The sequence below is a fragment of the Primulina eburnea genome, chromosome 14, assembly GCF_022965805.1.
Source record: "Primulina eburnea isolate SZY01 chromosome 14, ASM2296580v1, whole genome shotgun sequence".
NCBI lineage: Eukaryota > Viridiplantae > Streptophyta > Magnoliopsida > Lamiales > Gesneriaceae > Primulina > Primulina eburnea.
In genome coordinates, this window is record NC_133114.1 from 4112258 (window position 1) to 4125805 (window position 13548).

At 37.8% G+C, this 13548-nt stretch overlaps 1 protein-coding gene across 1 annotated transcript in view; it reads right to left on the reverse strand.

Annotated features, from left to right (window-relative positions):
- LOC140811101 (extra-large guanine nucleotide-binding protein 2-like) overlaps positions 1 to 13343 on the reverse strand; it is a 14287-nt gene extending 944 nt beyond the window's left edge. Inside the window, exon 1 of the mRNA XM_073168978.1 lies at positions 13168 to 13343. Coding sequence (XP_073025079.1) covers positions 13168 to 13343 — 176 coding nt within the window. The remainder of the gene's footprint in view (positions 1 to 13167) is intronic.
- Positions 13344 to 13548: the final 205 nt, after the last annotated feature.

A 13548-nucleotide genomic window follows, 5' to 3' on the forward strand; every position in this document is an offset into this window, starting at 1 on the left:
ATCCATTGGTGAACCGGCATCCTATGCATCTTCACTACCTGATCCTGTAATACTTGAGCTACGTGAGTTTATAAAACTCAATAAGTTGGCACTTGTACGTATCAATATGCGTCGAAGGAACATACATATCAAGTCGTGACAACAATGAATCTTTAAACCATGTCATATCATAGCATATATTCATGTTCATTTTTGTACTTGAGCCTCATTAGTTGACCTGTACTACTGTGCTTGCTTTATTATATAGCTACTACTGTGTTGGACGTCAAGGAGCAACCTTTGGCAACCCCACGCCCCATGAACATATATTGGCCAATAGCTTCGGTGGACTTAAAACCACCCATGATTTCAACAAGCTCTATATCATGTAAAAATCAATCATTTTCCTTTCATGTTCATTACATAGTACTCATCTTCAATATTCATGAGTTCCTTTCATATATAATACATAACAATGGAATATGGTGCTATGTTTTCAACAATAATATACTAACAATGTACATATAGCAATAAACAATGGGAAGTATTTGAAATCATAATATTACTCATGTATTACTTGATGAATATGCCAACTTACAGTCCAAGCGTACGAATACTGGTTTGAGACGATGATTCTCGCTCCTATACTGTCAAACATATCAATAATTTAATTACTATGTCCATACTAGTGAAAGTTACCCCTCTACATGAAGAACAACTAAAAGAGAAGAAAACTTACACCCTTAGGAAGCTCTTGGGATGGAGAGCTGAGTTCTAACCTCAAAATGATGAAAGGAATGAAGAAGGAAGCTTTTGGGAGGAATGTTTCTAGGTTTGCTTCGTGTTCTTGCTGAGGAAGAAGGTAAGAATGGTGGAAAGTGCTTAGAAAACTCGATACTTATCTTTTCAAACACTGCTGGGCGCATATGCGCGACATTCTGGGCGCATATGCGCGGCCTGTTCTGCCCTCCCGGCTCACATGCGCGAATTCTGGCGCATATGCGCGCTACATTCTGCCACAAAACTCATTTTTAACTTCCGAATTAGCAAAAGTGATAAACAAGAAAGTTGTAGCCCTATGTGTTTTCTTGCATCTCCAATTGGCCTCATGTCATTTGAAGGTTTGAGTAAAACGTTATTCTCATTCTCCCAACATGTGTCAGTGCAGGAACAATGATACACACGACACACTTCGGGGCATTTTTGGCTTGTATTTCACAATGATTTGGACAAAACCCAAAACGTGAAAGTTGTAGCATTATATCTTATCTTTCTAATGGTTAAGGCCTCACACAATTTGGATCAATATTCAAATCATTATGCTAAAACCCGTAACAACTACCACAATTTCGTCTCATTTTCTGCAGTCCTGTACCAACTTTCATTACACTACTTCTACCTACACCTCTTACTACCACTATTTTAACACATATTCATTCTCAATACACCATAGACAATATAAAAATCACGTTCAATCTCACTATTGATACCTCAATCATTACGTGAAATCTAATGAGCTAAATAACTACATAATAAACGACATAAACGCATTATTATCATTTGTACGAGTAACCGGGCATTACAATTCTCCCTTCCTTCAAAGAATTTCGTCCTCGAAATTTGACGTACCATATAGTTCGGGATATCTCTGTTGAATCTCGTCTTCTCGTTCCCAAGTTGCTTCTTCGATTACATGATTTCGCCATAACAGTTTCACCAAGGGTATTTCCTTGCCTCGTAACACTTTTGATTTCCTATCGAGAATTTGGACCAGTCGTTCTTCATACGAGAGATTCGATGCAAGCTCCAATGGTTCATAATGAAGAACGTGAGAAGGATTGGCCAAATACTTTCGTAGAAAGGAAACATGAAAAACGTTATGAACATTTGATAAGTTCGGTGGTAAAGCAACTCGGTAGGCTCTGTCTCCTATTCTTTACAAGATTTCAAATGGACCGATATATCTTGGACTCAATTTTCCTTTCTTACCAAAACGCAAAATGCCCTTCAATGGTGATATCTTTATAAATACATGGTCCCCAACCTGAAATTCCAATCGACGACGTCGCACATCAGCATAGCTTTTCAGTCGACTCTGGGCAGTGTGCCAGTGTGCATTCTTTCTCTAATCTTGGTTACCAATTCAGCTGTTTGTTGTACCAATTCAGGGCCTCATAACTTTCGTTCTACTACTTCATCCCAATGTACTGTAGATCGACATTTTCTACCATATAATGCAATATATGGTGCCACTCCAATACTTGACTGATAGATATTGTTATACGTAAACTTAGCCAATGGTAGTTTACTGTCCCAACTACCTGAGAAGTCAATAGTACAGGCCTTCAACATATCTTCTAAGATCTTATTCACTCTTTCTGATTGTCCACCAGTTTGAGGGTGGAATGCTGTACTAAATACTAATTGAGTTCCCATAGCATGATGTAAACTCTTCCAAAATGCAGACGTAAATTTGGGATTTCTATCAGATACAATGGACACTGGGATGCCATGAAGTCTCACTATCTCTTTGATGTATTCTTCATCATATTGATTCATCGTGTATGTGGTCTTCACCGGAAGAAAGTGAGGTGATTTTGTAAGTCGATCCACAATAACCCATATAGCATTAAACCCTCTTTGAGTTCTTGGCAAACCAAGAATGAAATCCATTGTGATGTGTTCTCATTTCCATTCAGGAATGGGTAGTGGTTTCAGAAGTCCTGCTGGTCTTTGATGTTCAGTCTTGACTTGTTGACAAGTTAGACATTGTGCAACAAATTGAGCAATATCCTTTTTCATACCTGGCCACCAAAATAATGGTTTCAGATCCTTGTACATTTTTGTGCCTCCTGGATGGATCGAATAGGGAGTAGCATGAGCATCAATAATAATGTCGTTCCTGATTGTTCCTTGTTTTGGCACACACAATCTACCCCGATATGTCCATATTCCTTCCTCATTCAATTCAAAGTTCGAATGTCCTTTATCCTTGTCTCGCTGTCTCAATTGCTGGAATTCATTATCTGCATTTTGTTCGACCTTGATCATGTCTGCAAGTGTTGGTCGAACCATGAGAGATGATAATTGGATTGCAGTGCCCTTTGGAATAACATCAAGCTTCAAGTTCTGCAAATCCCATAAAATTTGTTCTTGTACTTGCATTGCAGCAATAGAACTGGACTTTCAACTTAACGAATCTCCAACAACATTGGCTTTGCCTGGATGGTAATTAATAACACAATCATAATCTTTCACTAATTCCAACCAACGTCGTTGTCGCATATTCAGATCTTTTTGCGTGAATAAATATTTCAAACTCTTGTGGTCCGTGTATATTTCACACCGTTCACCATACAGATAATGGCGCCATATTTTCAACGCAAATACCACTGCTGTCAGTTCTAAATCATGTGTGGGATAATTCTTTTCATATTCCTTCAATTGTCTTGAGGCATAAGCAATGATCTTCCTGTGTTTCATTAAAACTGCTCCTAAACCTTGTTTCGAAGCATCAATGTATACTAGAAAATCTCTTGATCCTTCTGGAATAGCAAGGACTGGTGCTGATGTCAATTTCGTTTTTAACTCTTGGAAACTGCGATCACATGCTTCGATCCATATAAATTTGACATTCTTTCGGGTTAACTCAGTCAAAGGCAATGCTATCTTAGAAAATCTCTCTATAAACCGATGGTAATAACCAGCTAACCCAAGAAAACTACGTACCTCAGTAATAGTAGTTGGTCGTAGCCAGTTATTAACAGCTTCAATCTTGCTCGGATCCACTGATATGCCTTCTTTAGAAATGATATGACCCAAGAATGCTACTTGTTCAAGCCAAAATTCACATTTCTTCCATTTGGCATATAAATGTTTTATCTTTCAAAGTTTGCAAAACTAATTCCAGATGTTCTCGATGCTCCTCTACAGTTCGTGAGTAGATGAGAATATCATCTATAAACACAATCACGAACTTGTCTAGAAATGGCTTGAAAATTCTATTCATCAAATCCATGAAAGCAGCTGGTGCATTCGTTAATCCAAATGGCATTACAAGAAATTCATAATGCCCATACCTGGTTCGGAAGGCAGTCTTTGAGATATCATCTTATTTCACTTTTAATTGATGATAGCCTGATCGTAAATCAATCTTCGAAAAGATGGCAGCTCCTTGTAATTGATCAAACAAATCATCAATTCTGAGGAGTGGATACTTATTTTTGATTGTCAATTTGTTCAACTCCCGATAATCAATACATAAACGAAGAGTACCGTCTTTCTTTTTCACAAACAAAACAGGTGCACCCCACGGTGAAAAGCTCGGTCTAATAAACCCTTTATCAAGCAACTCATGTAACTGTTCTTTCAATTCTTTCATTTCTGTAGGAGCTAACCGATAAGGAGCTTTTGAGATCGGATGAGTTCCTGCCACAACATCAATTACAAATTCGATCTCTCAATCTGGGGGTAAGCATGTTACATCTTCAGGAAATACTTCTGGAAACTCACACACAACATCTGTATCTTTTAGTTCACGAACCGGTGGATCAATAACTAAAACATATGCTAAATATCCTTGACACCCCTTCTGTAATAATTTACAAGCCTTCATACAAGATATTATCCAAAGAGGTAAGGATATACCTGCACTTGCTACTGTGAATGATTCAGCTCCTATTGGTGCAAACTTGATCATCTTTAGGCCACAGTCAATAGTAACTCTATACTTCGAGAGCCAATCCATTCCCAATATCACATCAAAATCCGTCATCCTCAGCACTATGAAGTCAGCATACATCTGATGGCCTTGGATGTATATTGGACACCCTCGCACAATCTGGTCTGTTTGTAATTCTTGCCCTGAAGGTAAGACTATGGCGAGTTGTGTCTCTATTGTACTTGCGGTAATGCTCAGTCTCCTTAAAAATGATTCCGAAATAAAGGAATGTGTGGCTCCTGAATCTAGTAAAACAATATCAGTGATACCAGAAATCAAGAACATACCGGTAATCATCGATGTATCTGCATCCACTTCCTCCTTGGTCATCGAGAAAAGGCGTCCTTGTACTTTCTCATAACTCCCTGGACAATTTTTGGCGAGATGCCCTGGCTTTTTGCAACGATAACAGACATTGGAACCTTGCATACATTCACCGCCGTGAAGTTTGCCACATTTAGGACAAGGTGGTCTGCCCTGTTCTTTACGTGGAGGGGGACCCTTGCCACGAGGTTCCTCTGGTCGAGTGCCTTTGTTATCGCTCTTTTGGCCTTGTCCTGTTCCTTAGCTCTTTTGAAAGTACTGCTGCCTTCGCTGTTGTCTGTCTCTTTCAATGTCTTGTTCAGCCATAAGTGCTCTTTCCACTATCTCCCTATAGGTAGCAACTTTCGACATCCGTACATCTCTTTTAATTTCAGAGCGAAGTCCCCGCATGAAGTGTTCGCCCTTACTGATGTCATCTTGAGCAATATATGGTACATATTGGACTCCAGTCTCGAATTGTTGTATGTATTCCGCCATTGACATGGTTCCTTGCTTCAGATTCAGGAAATAACTGGTTATCTTGGCTCATACGTCTTTACTGAAATATTTGTTGTAAAACACAGTTTTGAAAGTTTCCCATGTCAATGGTATCACAGGTAATGTCACCCTTGCACTCTCCCACCATATTCTTGCATGCTTTGTTAATAAAAAGATGGCACAAGTTACTTTGTCTGCATCTTCCATATGGAGGTAGGAGAAGATGGACTCCAATGATTTAATTCATTCTTCTGCTACTGTCGGATCGGTACTTCCCATGAATTCAGGGGGATTCAAATGTCGAAACCGATCATATACGTCTGTCTGAACAGGCACATGTCTGTGTACTATGGCTTGTGCTTGTGCCTGTTCATGAGTAGTCCATTGCATCTCCAGTAGCTGCTGTATTTGTTCACCATGTACTTTTGCTTGTTGTTGGAGTAATTGAGCGAAGTCATCTGCAGGTCGTGGCGCACTACCTTCACCTTCGACTGCTGGGGCCTTGCCCTTAGATGACTCTCCTTCATGTACTTTACTTTTCGGTGGCATCTTCGCTTATCTTAACCTACATGTAGGATACATAAACACATAACTTAGCATAAACTATGGGATACCAAGATACATACTTGCCGAGTTCCCCATGCATGAATGAAGTGCAGTGTCTTCTCTGTCGAAGAACCGTGGGCTCAGATACCAACTAAAATGTCACACCCTTACTCTATACTTAGCATAATTACCATAATCAAAATAAGGTTTGAATGATATGACTATAGTATGAAGCAAATCAAACAAGAGACATCACTTTGACGGTTTATAAAAATTTTGGCATGATGTCCCTATATTTTGTATAAGCAAAAAACTCAACTCAAGCAACAACCTCAAGCATATTTTCATACAGAACCATACACCATATTGTTATACATATACATATTCTCATATACAAGCATACTTTGTATCATCATAATCATCGTAAAAACTTGTTCAAACCCTGACATATTTCAGTACAATACATATGCGGAAGCTACACTATAATAAGTCCCGGTTCTTGTTGAGGTGAGGCACGTCACAAGAATCCATTGGCGAACCGGCATCCTATGCATCTTCACTACCTGATCCTGTAATACATGATCTACGTGAGTTTATAAAACTCAATAAGTTGGCACTTGTACGTATCAATATGCGTCGAAGGAACATACATATCAAGTCGTGACAACAATGAATCTTTAAACCATGTCATATCATAGCATATATTCATGTTCATTTTTGTACTTGAGCCTCATTAGTTGACCTGTACTACTGTGCTTGCTTTATTATATAGCTACTACTGTGTTGGACGTCAGGGAGCAACCTTTGGCAACCCCACGCCCCATGAACATATATTTGCCAATAGCTTTGGTGGACTTAAAACCACCCATGATTTCAACAAGCTCTATATCATGTAAAAATCAATCATTTTCCTTTCATGTTCGTGTTCATGTTCATTACATAGCACCCATCTTCAATATTCATGAGTTCCTTTCATATTTAATACATATCAATGGAATATGGTGCTATGTTTTCAACAATAAGATACTAACAATGTACATATAGCAATAAACAATGGGAAGTATTTGAAATCATAATATTACTCATGTATTACTTGATGAACATGCCAACTTACAGTCCAAGCGTACGAATACTGGTTTGAGACGATGATTCTCGCTCCTATACTGTCAAACATATCAATAATTTAATTACTATGTCTATACTAGTGAAAGTTACCCCTCTACATGAAGAACAACTAAAAGAGAAGAAAACTTACACCCTTAGGAAGCTCTTGGGATGGAGAGCTAAGTTCTAACCTCAAAATGATGAAAGGAATGAAGAAGGAAGCTTTTGGGAGGAATTTTTCTAGGTTCGCTTGGTGTTCTTGCTGAGGAAGAAGGTAAGAATGGTGGAAAGTGCTTAGAAAACTCGATACTTATCTTTTCATAAAGACAAGTAATACTCATGTATTACTTGATGAACATGCCAACTTACAGTCCAAGCGTACGAATACTGGTTTGAGACGATGATTCTCGCTCCTATACTGTCAAACATATCAATAATTTAATTACTATGTCCATACTAGTGAAAGTTACCCCTCTACATGAAGAACAACTAAAAGAGAAGAAAACTTACACCCTTAGGAAGCTCTTGGGATGGAGAGCTGAGTTCTAACCTCAAAATGATGAAAGGAATGAAGAAGGAAGCTTTTGGGAGGAATGTTTCTAGGTTTGCTTCGTGTTCTTGCTGAGGAAGAAGGTAAGAATGGTGGAAAGTGCTTAGAAAACTCGATACTTATCTTTTCATAAAGACAAGTAATACTCATGTATTACTTGATGAACATGCCAACTTACAGTCCAAGCGTACGAATACTGGTTTGAGACGATGATTCTCGCTCCTATACTATCAAACATATCAATAATTTAATTACTATGTCCATACTAGTGAAAGTTACCACTCTACATGAAGAACAACTAAAAGAGAAGAAAACTTACACCCTTAGGAAGCTCTTGGGATGGAGAGCTGAGTTCTAACCTCAAAATGATGAAAGGAATGAAGAAGGAAGCTTTTGGGAGGAATGTTTCTAGGTTTGCTTCGTGTTCTTGCTGAGGAAGAAGGTAAAAATGGTGGAAAGTGCTTAGAAAACTCGATACTTATCTTTTCAAACACTGCTGGGCGCATATGCGCGACATTCTGGGCGCAATTGTGCGGCCTGTTCTGCCCTCCCGGCGCACATGCGCGAATTCTGGCGCATATGCGCGCTACATTCTGCCACAAAACTCATTTTTAACTTCCGAATTAGCAAAAGTGATAAACAAGAAATTTGTAGCCCTATGTGTTTTCTTGCATCTCCAATTGGCCTCATGTCATTTGAAGGTCTGAGTAAAAAGTTATGCTCATTCTCCCAACATGTGTCAGTGCAGGAACAACGATACACACGACACACTTCGGGGCATTTTTGGCTTGTCTTCCACAATGATTTGGACAAAACCCAAAACGTGAAAGTTGTAGCATTATATCTTATCTTTCTAATGGTTAAGGCCTCACACAATTTGGATCAATATTCAAATCATTACGCTAAAACCCGTAACAACTACCACAATTTCGTCTCATTTTCTGCAGTCCTGTACCAACTTTCATTACACTACTTCTACCTACACCTCTTACTACCACTATTTTAACACATATTCATTCTCAATACACCATAGACAATATAAAAATCATGTCCAATCTCACTATTGATACCTCAATCATTACGTGAAATCTAATGAGCTAAATAACTACATAATAAACGACATAAACGCATTATTATCATTTGTACGAGTAACCGGGCATTACACATTTCAACTCTTCATAACATGGTTAATGAGTACCACAAGCTTGCCTTATCTTTTGAAAAGGCCAGAGAAAAGAAAACTGATCCCATAGACAATAAAACTAAAACTGATGAATCAGTTGATGAGTTGAGTCTAAAGAGGTAGATTGCTGAGCTCAATGCTGAAAGAAGCAGGAATCAATCAATGATTCAGAAGTTGATGCTTGAAAATTCAAAGCAAATTGAGCTTATTCAGGCTTGGAAAAAATCATCTGTTGCATTAACTGAAATACAGAACTCACAGAAATCAGTTACTGATTAAACTGATTTAGGGTTCAGCAACCAAGATGAAATGTCTTCCAATGATACTCGACCAAAACTGAATATGGATAAAGGGAAATACATTGACTTTGTCAAATCAGTTGTGGTACAAAAAAAACTGAGCCAAGTAAACTGGTTGAACAGCCTACTGAAAGTACGAACAAGGCTAGAAGACATGGTATTGGTTATAGCCCAAAAGTTTTAACTGACTCACGCAGTCAGTCGTCAAAAAGATTCAGCAGAAATTATTCAAATGGCTACTCCAATTACTATAACAGCAAGCCAGTTCAGAAAAGATTTCGACTGAACAATCAGTTGAACAAAGCTAAATCACATGTTATCTCATCTGCACAATACACACCAAGCAAACACAAACCGAGAAAGACCATCTGGAATACAGCAACTGGACAGTCAGTCAGACTAATCCAAGTCTGGGTTCCTAAAGGACTAATCAGTTTAGGACCCAAATAGAAATGGGTACCAAAATTATATCTTGTGTTTGATTACAGGTAATAGGTACAAGCAAGGAATCAATCTGGTACTTGGATAGTGGATGCTCACGACACATGACGGGAGATGCAAACTTGTTATCTCAACTGATCAAATTTACTGGACCAAACATCAGTTTTGGAGACAACTCCAAAGGTAAAACTGAGGGTAAGGGTAAGCTTATCCATGGTAACTTTACAATTAAAGATATTTTGCTAGTTGAGAATTTGAAGTATAACCTGATAAGCATCAGTCAGTTATGCAACAATAATTTCTCAGTTCAGTTTGACAAACACACTTGTTCAGTTAGAGACTAAACTAATGAAGTCATCCTAACTGGCAATCGTTGTATAAACACTTACAAGGTAAGTTGGACTGAACAACCTTATGCACCAGTGTGTCTTATTACTTCCAAATCTTCAGAAAACTGATTGTGGCATAAGAGACTGAACCATCTGAACTTTAAATCTATTGCATATCTGACTAATCATGATCTTGTAACTGGTTTGTCCAAAATGGATTTTACCAAAGATAAAATTTTTTCAGCATGTCAGCTTGGTAAACAAGTAAAATCTTCTTTTAAAAACAAGGGCCGTAAATCTTCTTCCCGATGCTTAGAGATGTTACATATGGATCTATTTGGTCCAATACCAGTCATGAGCTTAGGGAAAATGAAATACACCTTGGTGGTTGTGGATGATTTTTCAAGATTTACTTGGGTTATTTTTCTCAAATCCAAAGACCAAACTGATGCACAACTGATCAAGCTTTTCAAAAGACTATTAAATGAAAAATCGGTTGGAATTGATAGAATCAGATCTGATCGAGGAACTGAATTCATCAATCAAATTATTTCAATTTTTTTAGAAAATGCTGGAATTAAGCATGAACTCTCAGAGCTAGAACTCCTCAGCAAAATGGTGTAGCTGATAGTAGAAATCGGACCCTTAAAGAAGCTGCTAGAACAATGCTTGATGATTCTGGTATTTCTCAAAGGTTTTGGGCAGAGGCAGTAAACACTACGTGTTTTACTCAGAACATATCGATGATTAATAAAAATCATTTTAAAACACCTTATGAGATCTGGCATGGACGAAAAAGTGTGGTTTTATATTTCAAAATATTCGGCTGCAGATGTTTTATCATTGATAATGGTAAAAATCATTTAAAAAACTTTGATGCTAAATCTGCAGAGGGAATATTTCTTAGATATTATTCAGTTAGCAAAGCATATAGATTTTTTAATAAGAATTATTTGAATGTTGAAGAGTCTATCCATGTTGTTTTTGAAGAAAATGTACTAACTGATAAGCCAACTGATTCAGTTGAGCTAGTTGATCGACTTACAGAGATCAGTTTGGAGGATGATGATGAAGAAGACAATCATATCAATAGAAACATCCTTCAAACACCTGAACCTGAAATATTAGATCAATCAATCGAACAGGAACCTGCTCCTGATAATCAGTTGGTAGAGCAAACAAATGATATTCAGTTACCAACTGAAACAGCTCCAACTGAAACTGAAAACATTCAGTTGCCTATAGAAGCAGTTGCTGATATAGAAGCAACAAATGCTGAACTCAGATGGAAGAAATCACATCCTCCAGAATTGGTGATAGGTTATCCATCTGACCCGGTAAGAACAAGAAATCAAATGCTTAATTTGTTTATTCATTCTGCTTTTGTTTCCCAACTAGAACCAAAGAAAACTGATGAAGCTCTTACTGATCCTAACTAGATAAATGCTATGCAAGAAAAGCTAAATCAGTTTACCCATAACAATGTCTGGAACCTAGTTCCAAGACCAGTTTCAAAAACTATTATAGGTACAAAATGGGTGTACAGGAACAAACTGAACGAAGACGGTTCAGTTGTGCACAACAAAGCAAGGCTAGTAGCACAAGGATACAGGCAGGAAGAAGGAATTGACTATGATGAGACATATGCACCAGTTGCAAGACATGAGGCAATCAGAATATTCCTTGCCTATGCATCATTCAAGAATTTTAAAGTCTACCAGATGGACGTAAAGAGTGCATTGTCAGTTGCAAAAAGAAGTCTATGTTGAACAACCTCCAGGTTTCATCAATCATCATTTTCCTGATCATGTCTACCATTTGAACAAAGCCTTATATGGTCTTAAACAAGCTCCAAGAGCTTGGTATGAAACTCTTTCAAAATTTCTAACTGATCACGAATTTTCTGTTGAATCAGTTGATAAGACATTGTTCAAATTTTCAAAGAATGATCATATTTTACTCGTTCAAATTTATGTTGATGACATTATATTTGGGTCAACTAACCCCAAATTATGCGAGAAATTTGCTAAGTTGATGCAGGATAAGTTTGAAATGAGCATGATGGGTGAACTGACATTTTTCCTTGGACTACAAGTGAAGCAATTGGAGACTGGTATTTTTATCAGTCAGACTAAATACACGAAGGAGTTGCTGAAGAAATTTGGCAAGGAATCGTGTTCAGCTGCAAGTACTCCCATGAGTTCTTCAGTTAAACTGGACACTGATCAAGGGGAATATCAGTTGAGGCGACACTTTATAGAGGTTTAATAGGTTCATTATTGTACTTAACTGCTAGTCGTCCTTATATTGTATTTGTTGTCTGTATGTGTGCTAGATTTCAAGCAAACCCTAAGCAATCACATTTTTCAGCTGCCAAACGTATTTTAAAATATCTTAAAGGCACTCAAAATGTTAGATTATGGCATTCTAAAGACTCCTCTTTCAATTTAGTTGGATATTCAGATGCAGATTATGCAGGATGTAAGCTTTATCGTAAAAGTAAAGTGGATCATGTCAGTTTCTAGGAGACAGACTGATCTCTTGGTTCAGCAAGAAGCAGACATTCATTGCTACTTCCACAACTGAAGCAGAATATCTTGCTGCTGGTAGTTGCTGTGCTCAACTGCTCTGGATTCAGCAACAACTGAAAGATTACGGAGTTATTTCCAAGGAATCACCCATATTTTGTGACAACACTAGCACGATTGCTATCACTTACAACCCAGTTCTTCACTCAAGGACCAAGCACATAGATGTCAGGCATCACTTTATCAGAGATCATGCTTTGAAGAAGGACATCAGAATGGAATATGTCTCAACTGAATAACAAGCATCTGACATCTTCACCAAACCATTGCCCGAGACTAAGTTTTCTCACTTTTGCAATATACTTGGTTTAATTGATTTATCCTAATCAGTTTTACTGCTAATATATCAGTTGTTAATTAATTTGTGTCATTTATCAGTTCTTAATTTTTAACTGATGTCATCTTGTCAGTTTGTTATTTTTCAGCTTGTCTTTTATCAGTTATTAAGTTTCAACTGATTTCAGTTAGTCATTTGTCAGTTATTATGTTCAGTTCGTGAATTACTTATCAACTGATGAAATTAATTCTTGCAAGAAGATAAAAGACAAAGATAAACTAGATAAACATTTTATTCATTGAAAGAAATAAGCACAGAGTACAGTGAAATATTCATCCTCAACAGCATACCTCCACTTGGTCAACCAACCGGTTAAAACTCCGGTGGAAGTCTTAAGGAAGCTATCTGATTCAGCAATATGTTTTAGGATCTTCCTTTCCTTCTGGAGCATTAGTAGGTAGACACCTTCATTTGCAAAGATGTCCACCTCATCAGAAACGTGCAAGCGCCGCCGATATTTCTTCATTTTTGCCACCAGTTTGGGGGTGGCAGCTGCTCCACACTCCTAGAGGAACTGGAGTTATTGAAGCTCTTCCCAGTATCGGAGAATTTTGTGGAAGACTTCATCTTCCATAGCAGTTTTTCTTTTCTCCAGAGCTGAATCCATAAATGCTTCGGCCATATCAGGAGTCTTCGAGCTACTTGCACCTGCCATTATACTTTTTGGATAA